At 27.7% G+C, this 25,002-nt stretch overlaps 2 protein-coding genes across 5 annotated transcripts in view; one reads left to right on the top strand and one right to left on the bottom strand.

The window, feature by feature from the left end:
• Positions 1–34: 34 nt before the first annotated feature.
• LOC129975745 (N(6)-adenine-specific methyltransferase METTL4-like) overlaps positions 35–25,002 on the top strand; it is a 40,749-nt gene continuing 15,781 nt past the window's right edge. For 3 of the 4 annotated variants that reach the window (XM_056088937.1, XM_056088954.1, XM_056088946.1), the window contains exons 1-8: positions 35–307; positions 17,729–17,794; positions 18,851–18,998; positions 19,364–19,504; positions 19,754–19,820; positions 20,650–20,824; positions 20,942–21,128; positions 24,649–24,740. In XM_056088937.1, the coding sequence (XP_055944912.1) occupies positions 101–307; positions 17,729–17,794; positions 18,851–18,998; positions 19,364–19,504; positions 19,754–19,820; positions 20,650–20,824; positions 20,942–21,128; positions 24,649–24,740 (1,083 nt within the window). In that variant the 5' untranslated portion in view covers positions 35–100. The remainder of the gene's footprint in view (positions 308–17,728; positions 17,795–18,850; positions 18,999–19,363; positions 19,505–19,753; positions 19,821–20,649; positions 20,825–20,941; positions 21,129–24,648; positions 24,741–25,002) is intronic. The other variant, XM_056088963.1, reaches the window with a different exon arrangement.
• LOC129975736 (pre-mRNA-splicing factor ATP-dependent RNA helicase DHX16-like) lies at positions 6,563–9,838 on the bottom strand. The gene has a single exon (XM_056088925.1). It carries the CDS (start codon positions 9,766–9,768, stop codon positions 6,673–6,675), a length of 3,096 nt encoding a protein of 1,031 aa, XP_055944900.1. The 5' UTR covers positions 9,769–9,838; the 3' UTR covers positions 6,563–6,672.

The raw sequence follows: 25,002 nt of genomic DNA on the forward strand, positions 1-25,002 counted from the left end.
TATGAAAATATAATATTAACAAATCGCCAAAACGAAACTGCAGTGCAGCGATGCTGCAAGAACGAATCTCAGCGGATGTAAATATAAACAAGAACACGTTATGTCGATCTTGCTAGAAGAGGAAAGTGGATGGTTTGTCAATTACAAAGATTATTTTGACAAGATTTACAAAGTATGCTATGACGAAAATTCAACAGAATGCGAATTTAAATTACGAAGTGAGTTTTTTCGTATCAAGACTCCGTTCGTAATGAAAAGTCATGCAATTAAAGTTAGTAAAAATCTTCAAGATGAACAAGTTCCAAATGTATGTATTTTTGCATGCAATTTTTTTTTAAATGCTACCATAAATAAATAAATTTTTCCAATTATCTAGAAATCTTAGATTAACATATTTTCATGTTATTGAATTTGTTCCGTGCGAATAACTGTTATGTAAAACCTTTTAAAAAATACTCAATAGATTCTATTTTCTTATAGTAACAAATAACTTTTTTTTTCTAAATATAGTAGAACATCAGTCATTCTTCATAAATAGAAATTGTCATTATTTGAGTTATAATAAGAAAAGATTAGCAATATTTTGGGGCAGAATAATATATATTATATAATATGATCTGAATACACTTTATATCAGTATAACATAGATAGATATCCCACAAACTAGTCATCTAAATCTATTCTTTTTTTAAGATTATATTAAAACTATTCATAAAAATAAGACAAGACAGATCTCTTCTAAAAATGTATTTTATGGTAAGGTGCTTTCTTGCAAATCAGTACTTTCTAGATTCTACATTTCTTCATCTAATGAAAAGTATCATGCATATACTAAGGAATGCAAGTTTCTCTAACCTTTTGTTGCATTTTAAAACTACTTTCATGGCCTTTACAATTTTCTTATGAGCTGTGTAAAGATTGCTGATCTTATTTGGGTTGTTTTTCAAGTATGTCCTTGTCATAGTTTACAAGTTTGATTGTTTTATTATTCATCTCTTGAGACTTCATTAACACTCATTTATTCATGAACCAAAACTAATGAGCGATTAAAATTAGCAGTCTTTATGATAACTCTATAATAAACAAGATATCACTTATTGTAGGGCAAATTGAAAAATTGTCCTAAATGTTTTGTAGTTATATTAACAAAAATATATCTAATATAAGTAAAGTTATTGAATGGATTTTTAAGTTTGTAACTTCATATTAATTCAAAACCAGTGTTGATAAAAACAGATTGTTGATAACTGATATTTTAATTAATTTAAGACAATGGATGCTTATATATAATGGTTGCTTCATATGCATTTAAGCTTATATAATAAATTAAATAGTTCAAAAATTGTTTTATTTAACTGCTACATTTGAATTCTGTTTTTGATATTTTAAATATTAATTTGAATGTTTTTTAGTGATATTATTCTATTAATACTTAGCACCTTATTTATATGTCAGTTATATTTCATTTCCATGGTTAAAGCAAGGACATTCTGTTGTTTCTTTTCTTACTTTGTTTACAATGTCAATGTATGTCCCTCAAATTTCTCAGCACTTTTCAATTAGAATATGCATGCATTTGTTAGATCTGAAATCTAAATGTCGTCATTTTTAAAATTTTTGCTTTGAGTGATGCAAAGAATTTAAAAGCAACTTTTACTTGTTTTTATACTTGAAAATGTATGTAATGTTACTTCATTCTAAAATTTTCTCTTATTTCCTGATCGAAATCCCACTTTTTTATTTAATTATTTCTAAAAAGTGCTGTAAAATTTTTTTGATTAATCCTCATATTGCAAATGAATGGTTAAAAATGCTTAACACCTATGCATTCCATTCAATGAAATCCCTATCAGATTCTCATTGCAAAATCACTGAAGGGAAAAATTTCTGTCTATGTGTTGTGTTCTGGTGCGAACATATGTTTTCCACCTTTTGTCCCCTTATACAAATTATGGCTCCAGTGGGGAAAAAAAACTGAAATATATTCCAAAAGTTTCTTCTTTTTGGCCATGCATCTGCAAAATTATGTTGATACATAACAAAGTTTTACAGATGAGTGGTCTACAAGAAAACAAATTAGGAATTAAATTCAATTTGTTCTTCCTTGGAAGACCACAGTTTCTACAAGGGGAAGATTGGTGAAATGTGTCTGTTTAAATTGAATTGAAGGAGAAAAGTTTGCAAAATTTTCTTCTTAGTATTTTTACTAAGAGATTCTTATAGGGATTTGACTGGCATATGTAGATTTAGGAAATGGGTTAGGATCTTGGGTATATTTGGAATTTATGTCATGAGTGTTAGGAATTTTTATCCCTTCACTTAGAGCATAATAATTCCAGACTCGATCATTTTGTTTTAGAGCACATGTAAGAAATAATTAAATTAAAAAGTAGGATTCAGATTAAGAAATAAGAGAACTTTTTATAATAAAGTAACATGGGCTAATTTAAGATTTAAAAAATAGGAAATTAATTGGATATAAATTTTAAAAAAAAAACATTATTACATATATATGTAGCATAATTTTAATAGATTTGTGGGCAAAAAGAAGATACTTTTTGAGTGAATTTCAATTTATTTTACCATTTGAAATATAAGTTTTACACAAGGACAAAGGCAGGATGCCTTCATTCACACCAGAAGAAAAGAGTGAAAATGACATAATTGTTCCTCCTTAGTGGTTTTATTACAAAATTCTGATTGGGATTTTTTTTTTTTTTTTTTGACGCAGTTCGACTTAGTAATCTTGGGTATCTTTGAAACAACTATGTATGCACCAGGGACTTTTATTCCTTTGCATACAAAAAGAAAAAAGAAAAGAAAAAACAATTTTTAGAGTACATGCTGGCAATAATTAAATAAAAAAGTAGTATTTGCATCAAGAAATAGGAGAAAATTTTTAAATAAAAGGGATTAATATAAAATAAAAAATAGGGAATCAATTTAAATTAAATTAAATGAAGATATTATTACACACACACACACACATATATATATATATACAAAAAAAAATCCAGGATTTGATTTTACTTAATTATTTTAAACTTGGAAGATATAAATTATAGAAGCAAAATAGTTTAAAATTACTTTTTTTAATCTTGGATAATTTTCTTAAAATTACTGTTTAAGAATTATAAGCTTATAAAATATACATTAAAGACAAATAAATAATGTAATACAAAACATAAATTAATTATATTTTGTGTTGAATAGTGTGTTTTATAATTTTTAAAAAAATGAACAAAACGATCACTATGCAATTGTTAACTTCTTTCAAAATTAAGTATTTTCTAAAATCATATCTAAGTTGGAAAAACTTATTATATAATTTAATGTAGTTGGACATTGCAGAATTGATTTTCTTTTTGAAAATGAGCACATTAGAAAATTATATTTTCACAGAATACTTTTACAAGTAATCTTTCATTCTAGACAAATAGAAAAATTATGATTCACCAGTTACCACTGATCTGGAAGTTTTGCTATATGTATATTTAAATGGAAAGCCATATTCTGTAAAAATTTGATTCATTTACAAACATTTAAAATTTAAAATTCAGTAATTTGCATCAGTGTTTAATACTGTCCATTTTGTTCACTATTCATTTAAAATATATGATATTTTTTAAGACTTGGTTGAGTGCCTTGAATGTGTAGAATTTAAAATTGGAAAGATTTAACTATTTCAAATGTATTTGGAATTTTTTTAACTTAAACTCAAGATAAAATGTTACATAAATGTATATGATTAATACTTTCTCTATTTCAAAAATTAACCTTTTACTTTCGTCCATCATTGCTTATAGTAATGACTGATTTTCGTACCAATCTTTTAATATAAGGAATGGTCCCTCTTGGCAATAAATGAAACTCATTTTTTCCTCCTTGCTTAATCATATAATCTGCAGTTATTCTACTTGAATTCACAACAATTTTAATAAGAAGATACACAATTGTCATAAAAAAGCAGCATTTTTCATATCTAATTTTTTTTTTCTGCACTACTCAGGAAAAATATCACTTCAAATACTTCTTTTAATTTCTTTATACTATTATATATAAATATTCAGTAACAGTTATTAGATTTAATTAATCAGTTAGATTTTAGATTTTGAGACCTGGAGCATAAATAGACTCCAGGCAAAGGCTAAAATAAATAAAAAAGTTAAAATATAAATAAAAACTTAAATTTTAATACAAGAAAGCAACATATATGATAATCATATTTATCTAAATAGTAACATAATCCATTAACATTAATAAAACAAACAATGCAATTTTGTTACTGTTTTAATTTTTGCAACAGTTATTTCTTAATGAAGAAAAAAAATCAATGAAAGTGTGGATCATCCTTTTGGCCAGAGAATGTTATTTATTACATCCACCACCAATTATTTATACTAACTATTATTAATACCTATTATCAATTATTAGTACCTACTAACTCATTAATTATTAACTTTTGTAAAAAATTAATAATTAATGGGCTCACTTTATTCATAATCAAAACATTTAAAATGATTAAATATATTATGTACACTCTTACATTTTGAAGGTATTACAATCATTATTTATCATTTATTTTTAGTAGAGACAGCTACTATTAATTAAGCTAAGTCTAAGTTTTTATTAGAATGCAAAAGTAAATATTTGGTTAGATTTCATGAACTTTCATTAGGTTTTTTTATCTATGTATGAAGTAGTGTTGTACTCCAATTATCTAACAAGTTGACTAATATTAAATATAACTATTATTCTAGATTTAAAAAAAAAATGTTTCAACTTTAAGTTGGAGACCGATATTACCTTTTTAAAGCAAAACAAAAAATCTACATATATGGATATAAAACTTATTATATTTCCTTTATTTAATAGGAATTTTAAAAAAAAAAAAAATCCAAGATTTTAAGCATATGTAAAAAGAAACCCTACTCAGTTTCAACTGAAAATTCTGAAACACTGTTCAAAAAATTGTTTTACAGTATAATTCATTTGCAATATTATTTCTATGTATGTACATAATTGTAAAATATGCCACATAGAAATAAGACTGATTTTTCAATTAAGTCCACAATTCCAAAGCATGTCAGATTTTGTTCACATAGAGCCATTCTTATATTTCTAACATGTAAAAAAACCCCCAAGAACAATGAACAAATTAAACAATAAGCAATTCATATCTGGTTAATGGCAAAGAAAAAAAGGAGAGAGAGAGTTCAAACTTGATTAAATATAGTTCGGAGTAATTTTCTGAATTAACACATTTTTTATTTCGGTTTAAGAATATTTCTAAACCTAAAAATTGCCTAAAAGTAGTTATAGAAAAAAAAAAAAAAAAAAAAAAAAAAAAGAACTTTTCTTACTTGCGCTAAAATGTTAGTATGAATAAGAGAATTAAAGTATTGAATTCTTTATTAAAAACGTTTTGAATTTAAGCATTGAACATTGAGCATTGTACAAGAAAAAGACACTTTTCACATATCTTGTACTAATTTTATATGAAATTTCATAAGATTCTTCCAGATGGTTGCTTTTATCATAAATTCCTATTTTACAACAAATGTGTGAAGTCTTTGTAATAAACTTAATAAAAGTAGTTTTTAAAATAAATTTTTATTAGAATGTACTAAAAAGATATTAAAAAAATTTCGGGGGTCTGCTTTTCAGTTTAAATTTATGATTCATTATTATTACACTATTATACTTTATAATTGATTTTTCACTGCCAAATAGCACTACTTGTAAAGAATCAAATTAAATTAATAGATTTACTGATTTTATAGTTCTAATAATAATATAAAGGGTATTTACACCCATAGAAAAGCATGCAAGTGTGCAAAATTTCAAAACTTTAATACATTAGGAACGAAGTGCAAAACATGAACATGAAGCAAATCAAACTAAAATAGAAGTGTATAAAAATGCCATATTTTTTTAGTTGGATACTTTCACATAGCATATGAATAGAAATAATTTAACTTAATTATTGGACTGAAGAGTATCTTCAATAATAGATTAAATGCATGCATATAATTTAATTCTGTAAAATGTGCATTTTAAATAAAATAATTTAAAGAAAAGATTACATGAAAAAAAACTAAAATTATCTCTAAAATTAAAATTTCCAAAATAGTAATCATCTTATATAAATGAAACAATAAGCAAATTGAAAGCATGTGTAATTTCTATCAATTGTATGAAAAACTTTTGAATTGTCATAAAAAAAATTATTTTATGTGAATATATTGCTGTTTGAATTAAGTTTATAAGAGATCTGAATATATTTAAACCATTTTTTTGTTTTGCACTGTAGAATATTTCTCCTTTTTTTTATAATAAAAATAATAAATAGAATTTAGTTTCTTTTTTAATAAAAATTTTACTATAATGAGGAAATTTGAATTATATAAAAATAGTTTTTTAAAATACAATATAAATCAGAATTAAAAGATTTATAGCATTTCTTGAAATATGATATGAAACAATACTTAAGATAATGTAATAAAGAAACGACTGATTTCCATAATGATGGATTTATTTTTTTAGAAATACAAGTAATAAATATTAAAACATTTCATTCGATTATAAGAAGAATCAATGTAACACATTTCTGATGATTATAAATGATACTGTACAGAATATACAATATGAAGTCACTTCATAAAGTAAAATTTAATTATACTGACGCTTTAAATCTGCCTGGGATTTACCAGTATTTTTTGGCAACTTTTTATTAGTAGAATCCTCAATGTCTTTGCTTTTGTAATAATGAGGTGCAACCTCTAAAAGCCAGACACCTTCAATTTCTATTACCTGTCTCATATATTCTTTTGTTGTAAAGACAAGTTCATGATACACAAGCCATCTAGGTAAATCCTCAAATAAGGCACTGTTTGGATGTATTGTAACCGTTTGTTGCTGTTTTGCAGTTTTATACTGTCCACTTTTAGATAACCTAGCTGTGTGATAAAAATAACCAGCTGTTATGGCTTTTCGAATTGCCATTGTATCTAAAGGATTTGATACAAGTTCAATTTCAACACGGTCCATTAAACCTTCTAGCTGTTCACGGACATCTCTAGCCCTTTTCATTGATCTATGTTGAATGTAATTTTCAAAACACCATTGAGTACTATATTCTGACTCCACCCATTGATTGTAAACATTCATTAAAGTTAAATGATCACCAGCTGTGCTGAAAAAATTTTTTCTAGCAGTATCAGCATGTACAATTTTATCTTTCGGTCTATAAAATATGGCATTATTTACTGAAAGCATAGCTGCAATCGAAAGAATTTCTTCTGAGCATTTGTATTTTTCAGAAGCTAAAAGCATTTTGGACATCATAGGATCAACAGGGAACTCAGCCATTCTACGGCCAAGCTTTGTAAGTTCACCTTGGTGATTAAGTCCTCCCAATGCATAAAGTTGTTCAAGAGCTAAAACTAAACTTTCATGTGGAGGTGGGTCCAGGAAATCAAAATGTATTATATCATTTATTCCTAATGATTTTAACAAAAGAACAGCATTACCCAAATTAACTCTCTGTATTTCTGGAATGGTATTATCTTCAAGTTCATGCTGATATGCCCATGCAGTATACAAACGAAAACATTTTCCAGCAGCTACTCGTCCAGCACGACCTGCTCTTTGATTTGCTGAGGCCTTTGAGATAGGAGTAACAACCAGAGACTCCATGCCTGTACGAGCATTAAAACTATTTTGTTTGCAAAATCCAGGATCAATAACATAAATAATACCATCAATTGTTAAAGAAGTTTCAGCAATGTTAGTGGCAATCACAACTTTTCTTGAACCTGGTGGTGTTGGTTCAAATATCTTTGCTTGCATGTCTGATGGTAAATTAGCATAAATAGGTAATATTATTAATTCACGCATTTTGGAGCCAAGCTTTCTGGTCCTTTCCAAAAGCATTTCATGACAAGTTTCTATTTCTTCTTGTCCAGTCAAAAACACTAAAATATCACCAAGAGGTTGGGTAAAATGTATTTGTAGTACAGTTACAACACATGCATCTAAATAATCAGCTTCTGGTGCTTTTGTATAAAAAATATCAACTGGAAATCTTCTACCAGGTATCCTAAAAATAGGAGCATCATCAAAAAATTGAGAAAATTTTTCTGCATCTAAGGTTGCACTTGATATCAGCAATTTCAAATCTGGACGAAAGCGTGCAATGTCCTTAACTAATCCAAACAATATATCAGTATGAAGAGTTCTCTCATGGGCTTCATCAACAATAACAACGCTATATGATGATAAATCAGGTTCAGAAAGAAATTCTCTAAGAAGCATTCCATCTGTCATATATTTAAGAACTGTTCTTTCTGAGGTGCAATCTTCAAATCGAATACTATACCCTACTTCATTACCTAACTTAACAGAAATTTCTTCAGCAACTCGAGCAGCAACACTCATAGCTGCTACTCTTCTTGGTTGAGTACATCCTATTTTCTTATTGCCTTTTGTGTATCCTGCTTCATATAAATATTGAGGAATCTGTGTAGTCTTTCCAGATCCAGTTTCTCCTTCTATGATGAGAATATGGTGATTATCTATAGCTTGTAATAAGTCTTCTCGAAATGGATAAATTGGAAGACTCTTTCTTGTTTCTTGTATACTGAGTTTTTTCTTCTCTTTTTCTGATAATTCTTCCTTAGGTTCAGGGACATCTTTAGATCCAGGCATTTTTATTGTTTGTACAAATTCAATAGCATCATCAAATACAAAATCATATTCTTTTTCTTTGTGTTTCTTTTTAGCATCTGCTGCACCAAATGTCATTCGGGCAAATCCTAATCTTTCTTGTTCCCACTTCAGTTGCTCAGCATTTGGTGCTTTTTCTTTCTCATCAACTTCTTCATACTTTTTGCTAATATCTTTTCCAGATGCTTCAGGTATATGATAACGATCAATTTTTTCCATTTCCTTAGCTTTATCATGCTGTTTTGCCAATTCCAAGATTTTCTTCTTATATTGAAGTTCCCTTTCTTCTTTCTCAGTAAGTTTTACATCAGAAAAAAGATATTCTTCATCTTGAATATCTCCTTCTAATTCCATAAGTTTGTCATCTTTTCGTTTTGCTAAATACTGCCTCCGAGATTCAGTTCTTAATTTGGGAACGATTTTCTTTCTATCTTCAGCTTCAAGACGAAGTCTTTTTGCTGCTTCTTCAAAAGCTTTTCTGTCTGATTTTTCCACAATATTTCTTGTTTTTTCTTTATCTTTTTTCTTTAACCGTGCAGAAAATTCATCCCTTTCTTTTAAATCTTCTAATCTTTCTCTTTCCATTTTTTCATAATCACTTTCAGAATCTGATTTTGGAGAATTTTTTACTATTTTTGCTGGTGCTTCATCATTGTCACTGCTAGAAGAATCTCGCTTTCGTAAATTCTTACGCTTTTTGGATTTCTTTGAATGTTTTTCTTCCTGAACAGGTAAGTAATCATCATCATCTTCAATTAATTTATAACTTTGATTCTTTTGCAATATTTCCATTATTTCTCTCTCTCGTACTCGAGCAGGTTTTTCCTTAGATTCTGCATGAGGTACTTTTGCCCATAAATTATGAGCGAATTCAATAACATTAGAGTTTATATCCAGCGTTCTAGTATCCTTAATTTTGCCAATTAGGGCATCAGGACTTGTACTCTTAGAAGCCAAATTTAACAAAAATTCGGCAGTAAATTTATCACTGAAACCTAATATAGTGTGAAGTTCATCATTTATCCATTGATTAACACTCATTTTGAAAACTGAAAAGTCTAAATCTCCCCACAATTCACGATCGAAATACAAATTAGTTTGTTTACATTTTGAGTTGTAGTCACGGTTAACGGTAACAAAAATTTTTGTGGACACGTTTTGTATTAACTGAAACTTTTTAAACAGATATTAATATATTTATTCTCAGTCTTTATATTCAAAGAATTTACAAAAATAAAAGTATGCTGTTCCAATTTTATTGAATAGAATCGATTAGTAAATGATTTCAATTGAAACGTTGCCATTATAAGGTTTCACTTTCACAATAATTTTAAATGAACTCTGATTTAAAACAGGTTCCAATATTTAAATACAGAAATAGTATGAGATACGAAAGGGTAAAGTATTATTCATTAGCACTTACTTTAAAAATCAAAAATAAATCAAAGAAAAATGTATAATTTACAAGTTAAATGCCCTCTCTTAGGCAAAGTAAATGTAGTGATATGTTTAATCTTAGAAATCATAATCGTATTCGCGTTCGAATAATCATTAAAAATGCGCAATTTATGATTTTTTTTTTTTTTTTGCTAGTTTTAATTTTATGAATCTTTTCTGTATAATTATAACTTCAGTAACGCTTTGAGTTTCCTTATACAAAGTGTTTTGAAAATAATTGATAATTGTACATTTCGTTTAATCAAAGGATCACTGACATCAGTTGCTTGATTTTTCATATAGCATAAACTCGTAAAAATATACTTTATTTTTACTATAACTTTTTTATAAATTATGTATTTTTACTTTCTTGTATACGTAGTATGGAGAAAGTAATGCAATCGTCAAAAAATTCGAAGTTGAGGTTTTGACGAATCTACATGTTTTAGACCTTCCAGAGTTCGAAAAACACATTTTTTGGATATTTGGTAAAGAAAACTCATTAGCGCTTTGAGTTGAATAGATGAAATTTGGTACGTGGTCTTTACACGAAGTTTGTAAATTCCCACGAAATTTTGATCAAAATCCGTTGAGGAAGTTTGTCAGTCCGACTGTCCGAGTATTAGAGATGCATAATCCACGATTTTTTGAATAACAAATAATATTGCTATTGTTATTTTTAAATATGCGTTCCAAATATCTGCCATTTCAATCATATTATTAATTAAAAGTTATTACTTAATATTAAATATAAAATGTATTAATTGTAATTAATACTTAATTTACTAATTTAATTAACGTGTGATTGAATTAATTTATCTGTTTCAGCTTACTTCTTCAATTTTATTTTTTTTATCAAAACTATTTATTTAATTTATTTATTAGAGTGAACCATTTTCTGGAAAAGATGAGTTAAAAATATATGTCATTTCTTTAAAATATTTACTTTAGTCTTATATTAGAATGAAGTGTAATAAGTAACCTGGCATATTCAACGAATTAAAAAAAAAGATGCATCTATTTGAAAAAATTATCACGAAGCGATAATTGTGCTCTCTGGTTACAGGCATTTAAGGATAATTCTAAAATTGATTGATAGATGGCATTGATTATATATGATCAAAATGTATAGATATTTTTTGATGATTGGAATTCTGATAATAGGAAAAACTCTTTCTTCCTTTGACAATTCAGAATAGGAAAGTTATATCTTAATTTACAACTGCGAAGAATACCTTATTTTGGCCTTCTCTCATTAATAAGAAATTTAATAAAGACCATCCTTTTATATTTTGATACAGAATATCTTCTGGCAAGCAGGATTTTTAAAATTCCATACTGATATATCAATTAGATTTATTTAGCAATCGGGTTAAAATTTTAATTCTTTCGGAACCTGAAAAAAAATAATTGAAGCGTTTCCTATTTATACTCTTATTTTGAAATGTAAAAAAAAATAAAGTTAATCGCTTGAAAAATTTGACTGAGATTTTGATACATTAGCAAAGGATAGAGTTGTCGCACACAGGATGTGATACCATGTTTGTACCCACTCTGAATTTGATAATGTCTTTTATACGATAGCTAAAAAATGCAACAAGTTGAAAGGATGGAACTTGTTATATGGTATTGGTGTTGAAGATGGAAATTTTCATGAAATTTTAGATGAAAACCAACCTTGAATCACCTGTTTGTTCTTCTGCGTATAAATATGGCTAATCAAAAATGCAATAAGTCAGTAAAATTTTGCAAATGATTATATCTCCGCCAATGTAGATCTGTATCGAATTTTAAACTAATTGTATTTCAAAGAGTTAACTCTCTGTCGGTCGATATTTTTGTGAATGTTATAATTGCAATATCCAAAACGTTTGAGAAATGTATAGGTTACTCTAACATATATATATATATATATATATATATATATATAATATGTTCTAAAAAGAGAATGTGTTTGATATTTATCCCGCAATTGTAGATCTATGTCAAATTTTCGATGAAACTGATAAAAAAGAAGCGATTATACTTGAAAATTTAGAGAGTAATACTTTTGCTAAATTAGAATATGAGCAGTAAATGCAGTTCAGTCGAAATATACTTTTTTGAAAAAGGATAAAAAGTTTTACTTTCCTGTCCTTGATTCTTGAAAAGCATTAAAAAGTTGTGCTTGCAAGCGTGATGATCATCGGGAAATGAGTTCAGGTTTATGAATGAGGTAAAATGTTAACTTGGAATTTAATTTTTACCACTTCTTTTAATTTTTCCACCATTTTAATATCATCAATATAAATGTTCATTTGTTCAAAATCTTAAATCTCCGAAAGTTTTTTGCTGATTGCTTTGAAAATTTGACATAACGTTTCATTCGAATACGCACGTATTTTGATATACTTATTATACAGGTGTTACATTTGACGTATATATATATATATATATATATATATATATATATATATATATATATATATATATATATATATATATATATATATATATATATATAATATTGAGAAACAACGCTATTTGTTAGACACAAAAGCAACGCATTTTATACTAAATATTTTACGATTCCATTTCAATGTCCCTAATTTACAATCCATTTAGGCTTTCCAATTTTACGATTTCATTTCATTGTGTTCAGCTGCACTATTAAATTGAATTTTCCTGCTGTTCGATTTATTTTCATTGGACTTAATTATTTCGTGTGACATTGCATTGGAATTAAGTTGTGTTGGTTGTCATTGCGTTTATTACGTCAATATCTTTTATTTTTTATTCATTTATTAGTTTCAAACTGTTTTCCTTATTTTTCAGTGGAATTCAGCTGTGTCAGTTGATTTTCATTTGAATTATCACGAAATTGATCTCTTCGGAGTAATTTGTTCGAGTGGTTTGAAATATTTCGTTTCTCATTGCATTGGAATTGTGCTGTGTTGATTGATCTACGTTTAAATTAATGTGAATAGCACTATTATTTTGTTAGTATTTTATAATTGTAAAACATGAAATGTTTGGGTCTGTAGCTATTAGATGTACTCAGTGGAATGACGAAAGGAAAGTTTACCATACACACTTATACTAATCTGGCACTTTAATAAAATAACTTCAAACGAAATCGACGCTACAAGATGCGCTGAAATATCCAATGTCGACGTCGATAATGATTTGCATGAAGTTGTTGCGAAAAATATGTTACATGGACCTTGCGGTACACTGCATCCAAATTAAGCATGCATAATAAACGAAAAATGATCTAAGCAATATTCTCGAGCATTAGTATCCAACACAGTTACAGGGAAAAAAACATGGCTATCAGATTAGCAGAAGATAGCTGGGAATCAGCAATCATGCAAATGCGAAACAAAACATTGAAGTAAATAATTAATGGGTTGTTTCATATTTGTTGTCAAAAACATACAAAGCGTACATAAACGTGAAGTGCTGTAATTCCATTAAATCGATGAAATACATTTGTAAGTGTGCGAAAAAAGGCAGCAATATGGCACTTTTTAGTGTGCAGTGGAGAAGTAATAGGAAAGCGGTCACTATTCTTTCAAAATCTTTGAGGTTATTTGGTATCGTTATCACGTTGGAAGATCTAGTATTGTGACAGTCAAAATTTACAACATTCGGGGCAACAATTTTTAAAATAATATTTAGATTCTCCATTTTCTTCATTGCAGATTTGACAACTACTACGAGTAAATTACAGACCCCTGCTGCCACCATACACCCTCAGATCTTAACAGATATAACCCCAAGTATAATTATCTTAACTGAGTATTTATAGCTGGTTTCTTCTTCTTTTGATCTTTATATTTTTGCTAGCTTCTGTGTGCAAATAATTCAGGTTTTTTTTCTTATAACTGAATAAAATATTATTACAAAAATCTAAATCTGTAAATGTCGTCTTGATCTCCCAGTTCTCTGAAAATCTTTAATCTGTTTGTATTTGGAATTTTTGTCAAGACTTTGTTTGTGCAATGGCTACTCTCAACAATTTTTTTCTATTTTATGTAAGAATTCACCAATTTCCATTAAGTTTATTATTTATTTTCTCGTTTATAGTGCTATTTAATTCCCCATCGCAAAATCTCCCAGATTTTAAAACATTTAAAAGAGTAAGAACTATGAGAACTACTTTTTTTTTTGACCCATAAATTTGGATGTTTTTAGGTTCAAGTTGAGTTATTTCTTTACGTATTTTATTTTAATTAAATGTTTATAAGTTATTCGATTCTGCTTAAATAAGTTAATAATTGTATATATCTACTTTGTATTATAAGTCAATAATATATTTGTAATAACACATTTTCTAAATCAATCATGGGTGTTTACTTTCTTTTGATTCTCACTGTGCATTGATGGAATCGCACAGTATCAGGTTGGAGGATTCAAATTGGCAGAATTTCAACGGCGTTATACTTGTCACTTTCCGCGGTGCATGTCAAGCTCTGATTTTATTGGAGAAAGACCGACACCGGGATGTATGCATTAATGACCAGTTTAACAAGTCACATCCAAATCAAATCGTGTATTGTGTGCAATCATATTGATATCCTGCTCTCCTTCCTATCCGACAGAGTTATAGAAGGAATATAAATCGCACATGGCTGAAGATATTTACGCGCAAGAAATAATAAAATACACAAAGAAAATTCAAATATGAACATGAATTTTACAGCAGAAACCTACAACGAAGCATTAATAATGATTGAAGATTTGTGCTTAGAAATAGGAAATAAATATCTCAATTTATTGAGAATGCCATCGCCGTATCAATCTGCTGCTGCTTCATTCAATGTAGAATTGTATCGTGAGCAACATTACATGATTAAATAATGCAAACTGTCTGTAAGAAGGTTGGATATATCTTCTTTTTAGATGCAGTAAGAGGAATTGGTGAAACGTTCCCAGTTAGATTGATCTTGACAGCAGTTCAATCCAAAATAACATAGCTTTAGCTCTTGCGTCGTCGACAATAGTTGCAACATTGCTACCAAGTGGAAAAACTGCTCGTGTCACTTTAAAATTGCCATTGAATATACAGTTCATTGAAACACCTATTTGCAACAATTTTAAAGCATCCGGCATGGGAAAAATACTGTAGGAATTAAAACTTATTATTTGGGATGAACACAAAATGACGCACTAAAATTCGCTAGAGGTCTTGATCGATCATTGTAATGGTAGAAGCATCATGTCATTTGAGAAAGCATTAACATTGCCTTGAGGAGATTTCAGGCAAACATTAATGTAATTCTTCTATCGGCACCAGCGGACGAAATAAATGCCCCCTTTAAATACTCTACTTTGTAAAGTATACGTAAAGAATACAAGTATACTTATAATTGGTTACGTAAAGACGTTGAAATTAAATACAAATATGCGTGTCCGGCAGCAAAACGTTCGATCAACTGAGATATTGTCTTATGAATTTCTGGAGATTGAAAATGGAAGATGCCAGAGGATCTGACCTCAAGACGAATTTCATTGTTTCATAACTTATGCAATTTAGTTATTTAAAAAGAACAACGGGTTTAATAAGTATTTCCCAATATTTGAACCAATTATAAGAATTGGCTGAGTGAACGAGCTATTCTTGCAGCAAGAACAAAGACGTCGAAGAACTTAAAAATATTATTCAGTCTAGCATTCAAAGCAGTCACATACATAACACTGTTGTGAAAACTGATGAAACGCTTACTTATCCAACAGAATTTTTGAATTCACTCCATCTGCTAGGAATGCCACTGTTCATGTACTGCAACTGAAAATTGGTGGGGCAATTATCATATTGTGAAATATCAATCATCAAACCTTTGTAAGAGTACGCTGCTTGCAATATAAAAATCAATGGCCAACGTCGTTGAAGCAACCATCTTGAGAGGACTTTTCAAAGATGAAATTGTTCGCACTCCTATGATTCCAACTGATATGTCATTTCATATTAAGAGATTGCAATTCCCAATTCGATTGCATTTGCTTTTGCAATCAATAAAGCTCAGGGACAATCTTTAGAATTGTACGGTTCAGATCTAGAAACGGATTGTTTCTCACATTGACAATTATGTGTTGCATGTTTTAAAGTCGGCAAACTAGACAATATCTATATCTGAACAGACAACAGAACAACAACAACAAAAAAAAAAAAATTGTATACCGACTAAGATTGTGAAATTAAGTATATTAGAAACGTACGCTTTCTCTTTTTTATCTTTTTCATCTAAGCAGACTGATCCACAGCAACGCGTGGTCGGGTATAGCTAGTTTAAAATTATAACACTTGTAGAATTTTTTCGGTCCTCGAATTTTAACTGATAGAAAAGTACTTATATGTATTTTTCGAAAGCCTTTTTTGTTGTTGTTGTTATTGTTGTTTTTTCTTCCGCTGAAATTTTTTACCAGTTATCTCTTTCTATGCTTAAGTGGAATTCCAAAAATTTCACGACAATGTTTTTAAAAAATGAAAAATATTTTTCAAAATTAGCAATTTTTAAATTTGCTTTTGATCTAATTAACTATCATAACGTTTTATAGCTCATTACATAGTTTTTATTAATATCTATGATTTTTTGAATTTTTTTTTCTCTGTGATGAATAATTTTTTTTATTTGAACGTGAAAAACTAGTATTAAAATTTCCATTCTCTCTCTCTCTCTCTCTTACTCTCTCTCTCTCTCTCTTTATCCAGTCCGATCCAAACACAAAGACCTATTTGGATACCCAACTCTTCAACTTAAATCAATAAATTTGCTGATACGTATTTTTTTTTCTCAAATTTTGTTACTTTTCATGACAATTGGACTGGTCTATGCACTTTGAAGTAAAGAAGGGGGGGGGCATAAAGGAATTAGATTTTAATGATTTCTTTCTCAAATTCTTGCACTTTCGGAACTCTCAAAATCTAAGTTATCTGCTCTCCCTCTCTTTATAAAATATTTTAATAGTTTTTTTAAAATAAAATTGAACTTTTCTATCCAAATATCCTGATTATACAATGCTATTTAAATCAACGTCATTTAATAATTTTGGACCAATATTAAATTGCTATAATGTCTAGGGTTTTTTTTAGAAACGATTATAAGATTTCTTTATAAAAAAAATATCTTTCCCTCTTAATGGGAGCGAGAGTACATTAATCTACTTGTATCCGTTTTAATATGGTTCAAATTATTAAATTTTATCTTATACGTTGAACACTCTCTCGGTTTTTGCATTTTCCTCTTTACCCCCGTGATATTGTCATTATTATTTTTTTTTGTCTTAGTTTGAATAATTTTATTCACAAATCGCAGATACTTTTTATACTGTATCTGATTTCTTTCACGTTTGACCAAAATTTTAAATTGTACATCATGTATCACCGAGTTCGTATTGTTTTGTTATAGATGATAACAAAACAATACGATTTTGTTTGATAGCTGTAGAATTATTTAATATATTTAGTTAATAATTATCATTTTAATAAAACATTACTAAACTGGAATTTTCAATAAATTTTAGCTGATATTATGAATAAAAAAATTTTGATTATTGAGACTTTTTTATTTATTTATTATAGGCACAAAAGAAGAAACCAAAGAAACGTTCAAAGAAAAGAAACGAACCTTTAGCTGAAACAAATCTGGTGTGTATTGTTTCTACATTTGTTTAAATTCTGTGATAAAAATTTAACTCGCATGAAATGAATTCTTAAATATCAACAAAGAAATTATTTTACTCTCAAATGAATGAATTATTTTCAATAATGCAAGTGTAAGAAAAAATCTTATTAGTAATCATATTCTTTTATTAATGCAATATTTAAAATATTTTTGTATTATATGGTGAGTTTTGTGTTTAAGTTATGAACTATCATTCAGTTTCATGTCTTTCCTGGCTCATTATTCAAAACATAAATAAAAATCTTTAAAGAAGCTTACCTTTGCTTGTTTTTTTAATTTCCTTAAATTATAATGATTCTAATATGCATTAGATGAGCGACATTTTTTATAAGAATTTAGTGAACAATAATAACTGTTACTTCAAAATAAGATAATATAATTAATCTTTTTTTTACTGCAGTTTTTATTTCTATAATTCGACTGATCTGCTCCACAATTAATGTTTTACGTTTGCTTAATAATTAATTCTATTACAACATCAATCAATAAGATAAATCAAAATGCAATCTTCATTTTAATAAATTTAGTGATCTATAAAATAGTGTTAGCATAATCTTACCAGCTGTTGGTTGACGTTTAAATTTCTTAACTTCTGATGATGATGGATGTCTCCAAACCATGCTTGCAGCTTACCTTTAAAAGCTTCCGCAAATAAAATGCGAATCATTGTCCTCATTTCCTCCTTGTTGCATATTGACAATGGAGCTAATACACTAATGCAGCACTAATACATATACTACTTACTCAGCGCTAGATATACAGTAATATACACAGACTATAATTCAGCGCTAGATATTAGCATTGTTACCAAACCCTGGAAAGAGAAACTGCAGAAGTCCCTTTACTTTTTGACTTGCCCTCGAATCATTGAACTAGATAATAAAATTAACCTTAAACTACCAATTAAGTTAATTAGATTTCATTTAATAAGATTAATTCCTTTTTTGTAATCAATATATTTTATGTGTGAGTAACTATATAAAATGTCATTAAATTACAGAAAAACTATATTTTTTTAGGAAAACAGGTTGATTTATGAAAAAGTCACGAATCTCATTGAAAATGCTAGAAATCTCAGCATCTTAAAATCTTCTGAGATTAGTGCCCAAGAGTGGTTTGAAAATAATTCTGAAGCACGGGAAGCTGCCAAGGGTGTGCTACATCTAGGTATAAATTTAATTCTTTTCTCAATTTATTGTGTTCTTAAAGGACGAATGATTAATTTATTACATACTTTACTATTTTGATATTTTTTCCCCTTATTATTATTTTTTTGTTTTGTTTTCAAACTCAGAAGAAATAATTTTTTGCTGTTGACATGATAATGTTTTATACATTAATTTATAATAATAACATTGTTTAAACTTACTTATATGCTGCAAATTTATTAAATGGATGAAAATTATTGGTTTCCAAAATTTTGTAATTTATTTAAGTAAAAAAATTGTAATCATATCTTATATTTTTTTCTTTTGAAATTTTGTGTTTTTAGTTTTATATACCATTCTTTAACTGCTTTATATGCTTTTCAGCCATAGATAATGCTTCCCCTTCTAAATTTCACAACAATCATAATCTTTCTTGTATAAAGACGTTTGGTTCCGAAATGTATGTTATTCCACCTCAATCCATATTCCATTTATGTGACATTGGTGATATTGTTAATTTGAAAGGTAAATATTATTTATTTATTATTTTTATTTATTTATTTATTGTTCACAATTAAATCCATATTTATTCTTCAAAAACCAATGAAATTATAACAAAGAAGAGATTGCATATATATAATAGTTTTTCTTTAATTCTAATTTTCAAATATGAAAAATTAGTTGAAAGTTTACTGCTTAAAAGTTAATTGTTTAATAGTATTTGTTTTTAAGCAATTTACCTAATATAATGGAAATTTTTTTATGTATGTAAAGGTTATAAATATGACCTCATCGTTTTGGATCCACCGTGGGAAAATAAGTCAGTAAGAAGAAATAAAAGGTTTGTATTTATTTTTTCAGCTGCATTTTGTATTATGAAATTGAGGTTAAAATTAAATTAATGATTATGGAACTTGAAATTTAAATTATCTTACAATTATGAAATTCGAATTAATTTATAATTATGAAACATGAAAATAACAGCATGCCTTTATAAAAAAAAATAACTGTTCTAAATATGTTATGTTTTTCTGTAGTTAACGAAATGGAAGAATTTTTCTATAGAAGAATCGTGTCATTTGATTTTAACGTTACTTTTGTATAATTTTCTAAAATAATGAGTTACCGTTGAGATAAAATTGAAGCTATTGAAATCACTGCATTATATTTTGATAGCTGTTTGCTAAAATTTATTTTTTATATTCTACATGGTTATATTAAATTAATTGCTGCTTCCGAATTCTTTTTAATGTCTTTGATTTCTAAAGAAACTATGCAAGCCATAAATGTTAAATAATTATTAATTTACTGAAACTATGATATGTGATTTTGGTTATGCCAATGTTGGTTTCAGAAAATTTATCTTTAAACTAAAAATTTTTGAATTAAGTTGTAGGGTAAATCTAAAATATTTTATCAGGACTCTTAACGTACCATCTAGCTATAAATTAAATTTTATTGTTTCCTTCTAAAATTTTTCTAACTGAAGTAATTATATAATTCTGCATTTATTTAAATTTAGGGCAAAATTATTATTTACGCGAAACATTTCCATGCATTTATTTCATTGTTATATTTGCTATGGTCTTTTATGCTGTTCGCCATCATTCTTCATTTAAATTAGTAATATCGCCAAAATAATCTATATGAATAATCTGTTCACTTTTTAGGTATGAAACATTATGTTGTGAATCGCTAATGAGCTTACCGATCGAGGATCTATCTCACCCTGGCTCTCTCATTGTTATGTGGATGACAAATAACATAAGGCAGCTTAATTACATAAAAGAAGTGCTTTTCCCCAAATGGAAAGTTTATAACCCTGTTACCTGGCATTGGGTAAAAGTAAGGCTATTTTGCTGTATTGTGCTTTAAAGAAAAAGGAATTATAAAATATTAATGTATTGTTGTTTAGTTTATGAATGATATCATTGTCAGTGCTTTTATCTAATATTTTTGCAGATAACAGAAGGAGGACATTTGGTACATCCTATTGATTGGCATCATAAAAAACCATATGAAAATCTGATGTTAGGACGTGTATCGGAATCTGAAAGCAGTAATTCAACGAATATAAAGGGCATAGAACAAAATAAAATTATTCTTAGCATTCCCAGCAGCATACACTCTCATAAACCACCTTTAGTTGGTACGTATTTTCATGAAAAAAATATCAGCATTTTTCAAACAAACACTCAGAGAATATAAAGAACTTAAATATAATGAAAGTTTCTGTTGTATAGCATAATTTGAAAGCAATTTTTTAATACCGAGTCTAGTTATCATAAAAATTTAAATTTGTGAAATACTGCTATTTATAGTATTAATTATTACAGTACAAATTAACGTATGTATTAACAAAAATAGAAAAAAAATTCTTTAAAATTTTAATATAAGAGCTTTATAGTAATATGTATATATATATGTGTTGTGCTTCACATCATATTGCAAAAAAAAAGAAGAAAAAAGAATATCTGATGATGATGAGGATTATATCGTGTCCGCGTTACCACTGAAAGGGGGTGCAGTAGCTTCTGAGGGTGAAGACCCCTGAGCACCCGATGGCAGAAGCCTGACTTCTAGCTCATATGAAGATGAAACTCACACATTCGCATGCGCAACCCTTTTTTACAGGGGGGGGGGGTTCACATTCACACACCTCACAGACAGAACACAGATGAAGAACAACCATGCCCGAACCGGGATTCGAACCCGGGACCCTATGCAAAATGCGCTACCCTTATGCAAGGACGCCGGCAAAAGAATATCTAAAACTATTTAAATAATTAAAATTAGTGTATGAATTATGACTTAAGATAAAAATTTGCGTCTCTGTTTGAGATTAATGAATAAATTTAAACTTTTAAAGGAGATTCGGCGCTCTAATCCGAAAGAGTGATGTGTTTTGATAGATGAGATGATAGTGTTTTAAGCTTGATTTATCTTTTATTTTACCTTTAAGTCGTCGTCTTTGGCTATCAGTTGAAGAGGGAGGAATATTGGTTATAATTAATTTCAGTTAAATCATTTAAATATAATTTCATATCCACGATTCCGTCAAACTGTCAGATATTGAAGGCGTGTTATTTTAATTATCTTACGTGAGTTCTATTCATTTTGTACATGAACGTTTTTAATAGAGTCCATTCCCATAAGATCACAATGCTATTAAAAATATAAATATCCGGTCCGCCTATTTTCTAAAATTCGTAGTATTGTAATTTCACATTTTTATTCGTTTACTAAGCTACACAGATATGAAACAGAATCCATCTTATTTAGCTTCCAACAATGAAAGAAATGAAATTCTAAATATTTTATGAAACAATGAAAGTGATTTGAATTTCAGAGAAACAATATAATCTATTATTAAAAATTATTCAAAAAAAACTATTTTTTTAAAACTGCCAAATTTAGGAAAAATTTGCACAATTATTAAATTTTAATTCTGAAAAAGACAATTTTTTAAAAAATTTGAAATGATGTAAAGTTTATTTTTTGCACAATATTAATTTCTGAAATTATCTTGTAAAACTCCAAAATTCAACTTAATTTTTGATTAATTAAAATTCTATTTAAAATTCCACAAAAATCGCTCCAGCCCTCAAAGGCATTTATATGCTAAATTTGTTAGTTATAAGTCAATTAGCCTGGCCTTTATTGCGCTAATACGTACTTTCGTTCCTTTATTATTAGTGGAAAATTCGGATAACTAATAACTTAGTTAAGTTTTACTGTACCCATTAAATTTTGCTACGCTGTTATTTCTTTTTTACTTTGATTAAGATGACACAGAGTGTTTCTGATGTTTTATAAATATTTTGATAATATAATTATTTCTTTTCTTTTCATGTGGAATACCTATCATATCTTGATTAATTTTTGTCTTTTATCATTTGAATTGAAATTTATTTTAAAATTAGCGTTCGATTTCTTCTTTGTGAGGTTACAAACAAAGGTTACAAAAAAAGATTTGTGATACAAACTCTCTTTTAGTTCGTTTTCATTGAACCATAAAAGAAATGTGTATCTATAAAATTTCTTAATATTTATTATTCTTTTCAACATTTTGATTAACGCACAAGTTAAAAAAAAGAATTATACACCATTTAAAGTAAATCACATATTATTAGATAACTGTACAATGTTTTTTCTTATTAGTATATGGCTTATCATTGTTAAAAAGAATTTGATTTATTTCCTATATGTCTTAATTTATGTTACTTGATTTATCTTATACTATGTCTTAATTTTTTTACTTTCTTCAGCATATTCATCTCTGACTCTATTTCAAAAGGAAAGATAGACGATGCTGTATTGTTTGTAAATTAGCCTTTTATAAAGTACACTATTTAAACTAGAATTACCAGATTTTCTACAAATGTGTCTCAAAGTTTCTTCTTTTAAATTTAAACTAATTAAAAATTTAACAAAATTCCTGGGTTAGGTTTTCTGAAAATATTATTGTCCAACGCTGATTTTAAAAATTGAAGAATTGTTTTTCTAATGCTACTTATGCAAATTTTACAGAAATTCAAAAATAATTTTTCGAATAGTTTTTAACAATGGTTGTTGAAATTCAAAATTTCATTTTTTCATCAAATGTTTAATTGTTTGTTTTTTCCTCATTGTTGAAAACTAAGGAAGAATGATTTTAATTATTGTTTGTGCTGTATAAGGGAAGAATGAAACAGTGCAGTTATAGTATCTTAAAAGATAATGTGCAGTTTGAGGATAGATTAATGGCACTATGTGTAACGGGATTTGGCTCCATTATTAGCGTTCATGTACCCAATAAAGATAATGGAAAGAAAAATTTTTAACAAGCATGCCCTTAATGTCTGCTTAACAATATTTCTTTGAAGGAACCTTAAAAATCATGTAAAAAACATTTGATGGAAATTAAACACAAGCGATATTTTCAGCGAATCAACTGATATTCGATAAGAAAAATTTACTCTGTTCATTTATAATCTAATGCAACTGCATGTGCACACTAAATAATATCCACCGATTTCATTATATAATTTTAAAATATTGGTAATAAAATACAATTTTCATAGCGTCTTGCGTTTTGGTTGAAATCCTTTAACTCTGATCTTGATTTTGGTTGTAGATCAAAATGTAATGCATGTTTCTGTGTTGAAAATGTCATTTTTTGGATGTAATATATAATTAAATGTGTCATATATTGCCATACAGTTTTTGTTCAATAAAATTTTATATTTGCATCGATATTTGTCGATGTTATGTAAAACTATGTGGAAACATGTATCATGTGATGATTGTCATGATGTAAGTATGCACAAGAATCTTAAGATTATGCTAATTTCAGCCACTTAATGCTTTTCAAAGGAAAAAAATTGTCTTTGTTTTCTGAAATTGAATAAGACTATTTTTTTAAACATCGTGTGATAAAATAAAAGAAAAGGGTGAGGAAATTGTTATGATGATAAAATAATTTTTTGAGAAGGGATTTAAGGGGGGCAAAATGCAATTTCAAAATATTTGAGTGATGCTGTTTAAGGAAGTAGATGCTCTATTTATAATCGTTTTATATCATTTGCATTAAATTATTTATATTCTTGAAGTAAAATCTCACTTTATTTAGGAGGAAAATCTGAAATAAATTTCTTTTTGAAATCTTATGTATTTTTTCTTTATCACAGAAATATTAAAGCCATATATTCCTGAAGATGCCAAATGTCTAGAACTTTTTGCCCGCTACTTATTACCAAATTGGACAAGTTTAGGAAATGAGGTATGTGTAGTATTTATTTTTTCAATTTTTTACTATTTCTATGGAGTTTAAGATTATATTTCTTTAATTAAAAAATTTATCTTTTTTTTTTAACCTCATGTTAAATATCCTAGTACGACGATTCTTTTTTATTCATTTTATAAATGATTTTGAATTTAAAAATTACTAAATGTAAATGTGAAAATATTTTACAGTTCATAAATTATCGTAGAAATGAAAACAAAATTGTTATTCCCTGATTAATGATATTGTATCCCCTGCC

The sequence above is a fragment of the Argiope bruennichi genome, chromosome 1 (genome assembly GCF_947563725.1).
Source record: "Argiope bruennichi chromosome 1, qqArgBrue1.1, whole genome shotgun sequence".
In the NCBI taxonomy this organism is placed as follows: domain Eukaryota; kingdom Metazoa; phylum Arthropoda; class Arachnida; order Araneae; family Araneidae; genus Argiope; species Argiope bruennichi.

Bases quoted from the DNA above. Each gene is read 5' to 3' on its own strand.
- LOC129975736 (XM_056088925.1), bottom strand. From the start codon at position 9,768: ATGAGTGTTAATCAATGGATAAATGATGAACTTCACACTATATTAGGT.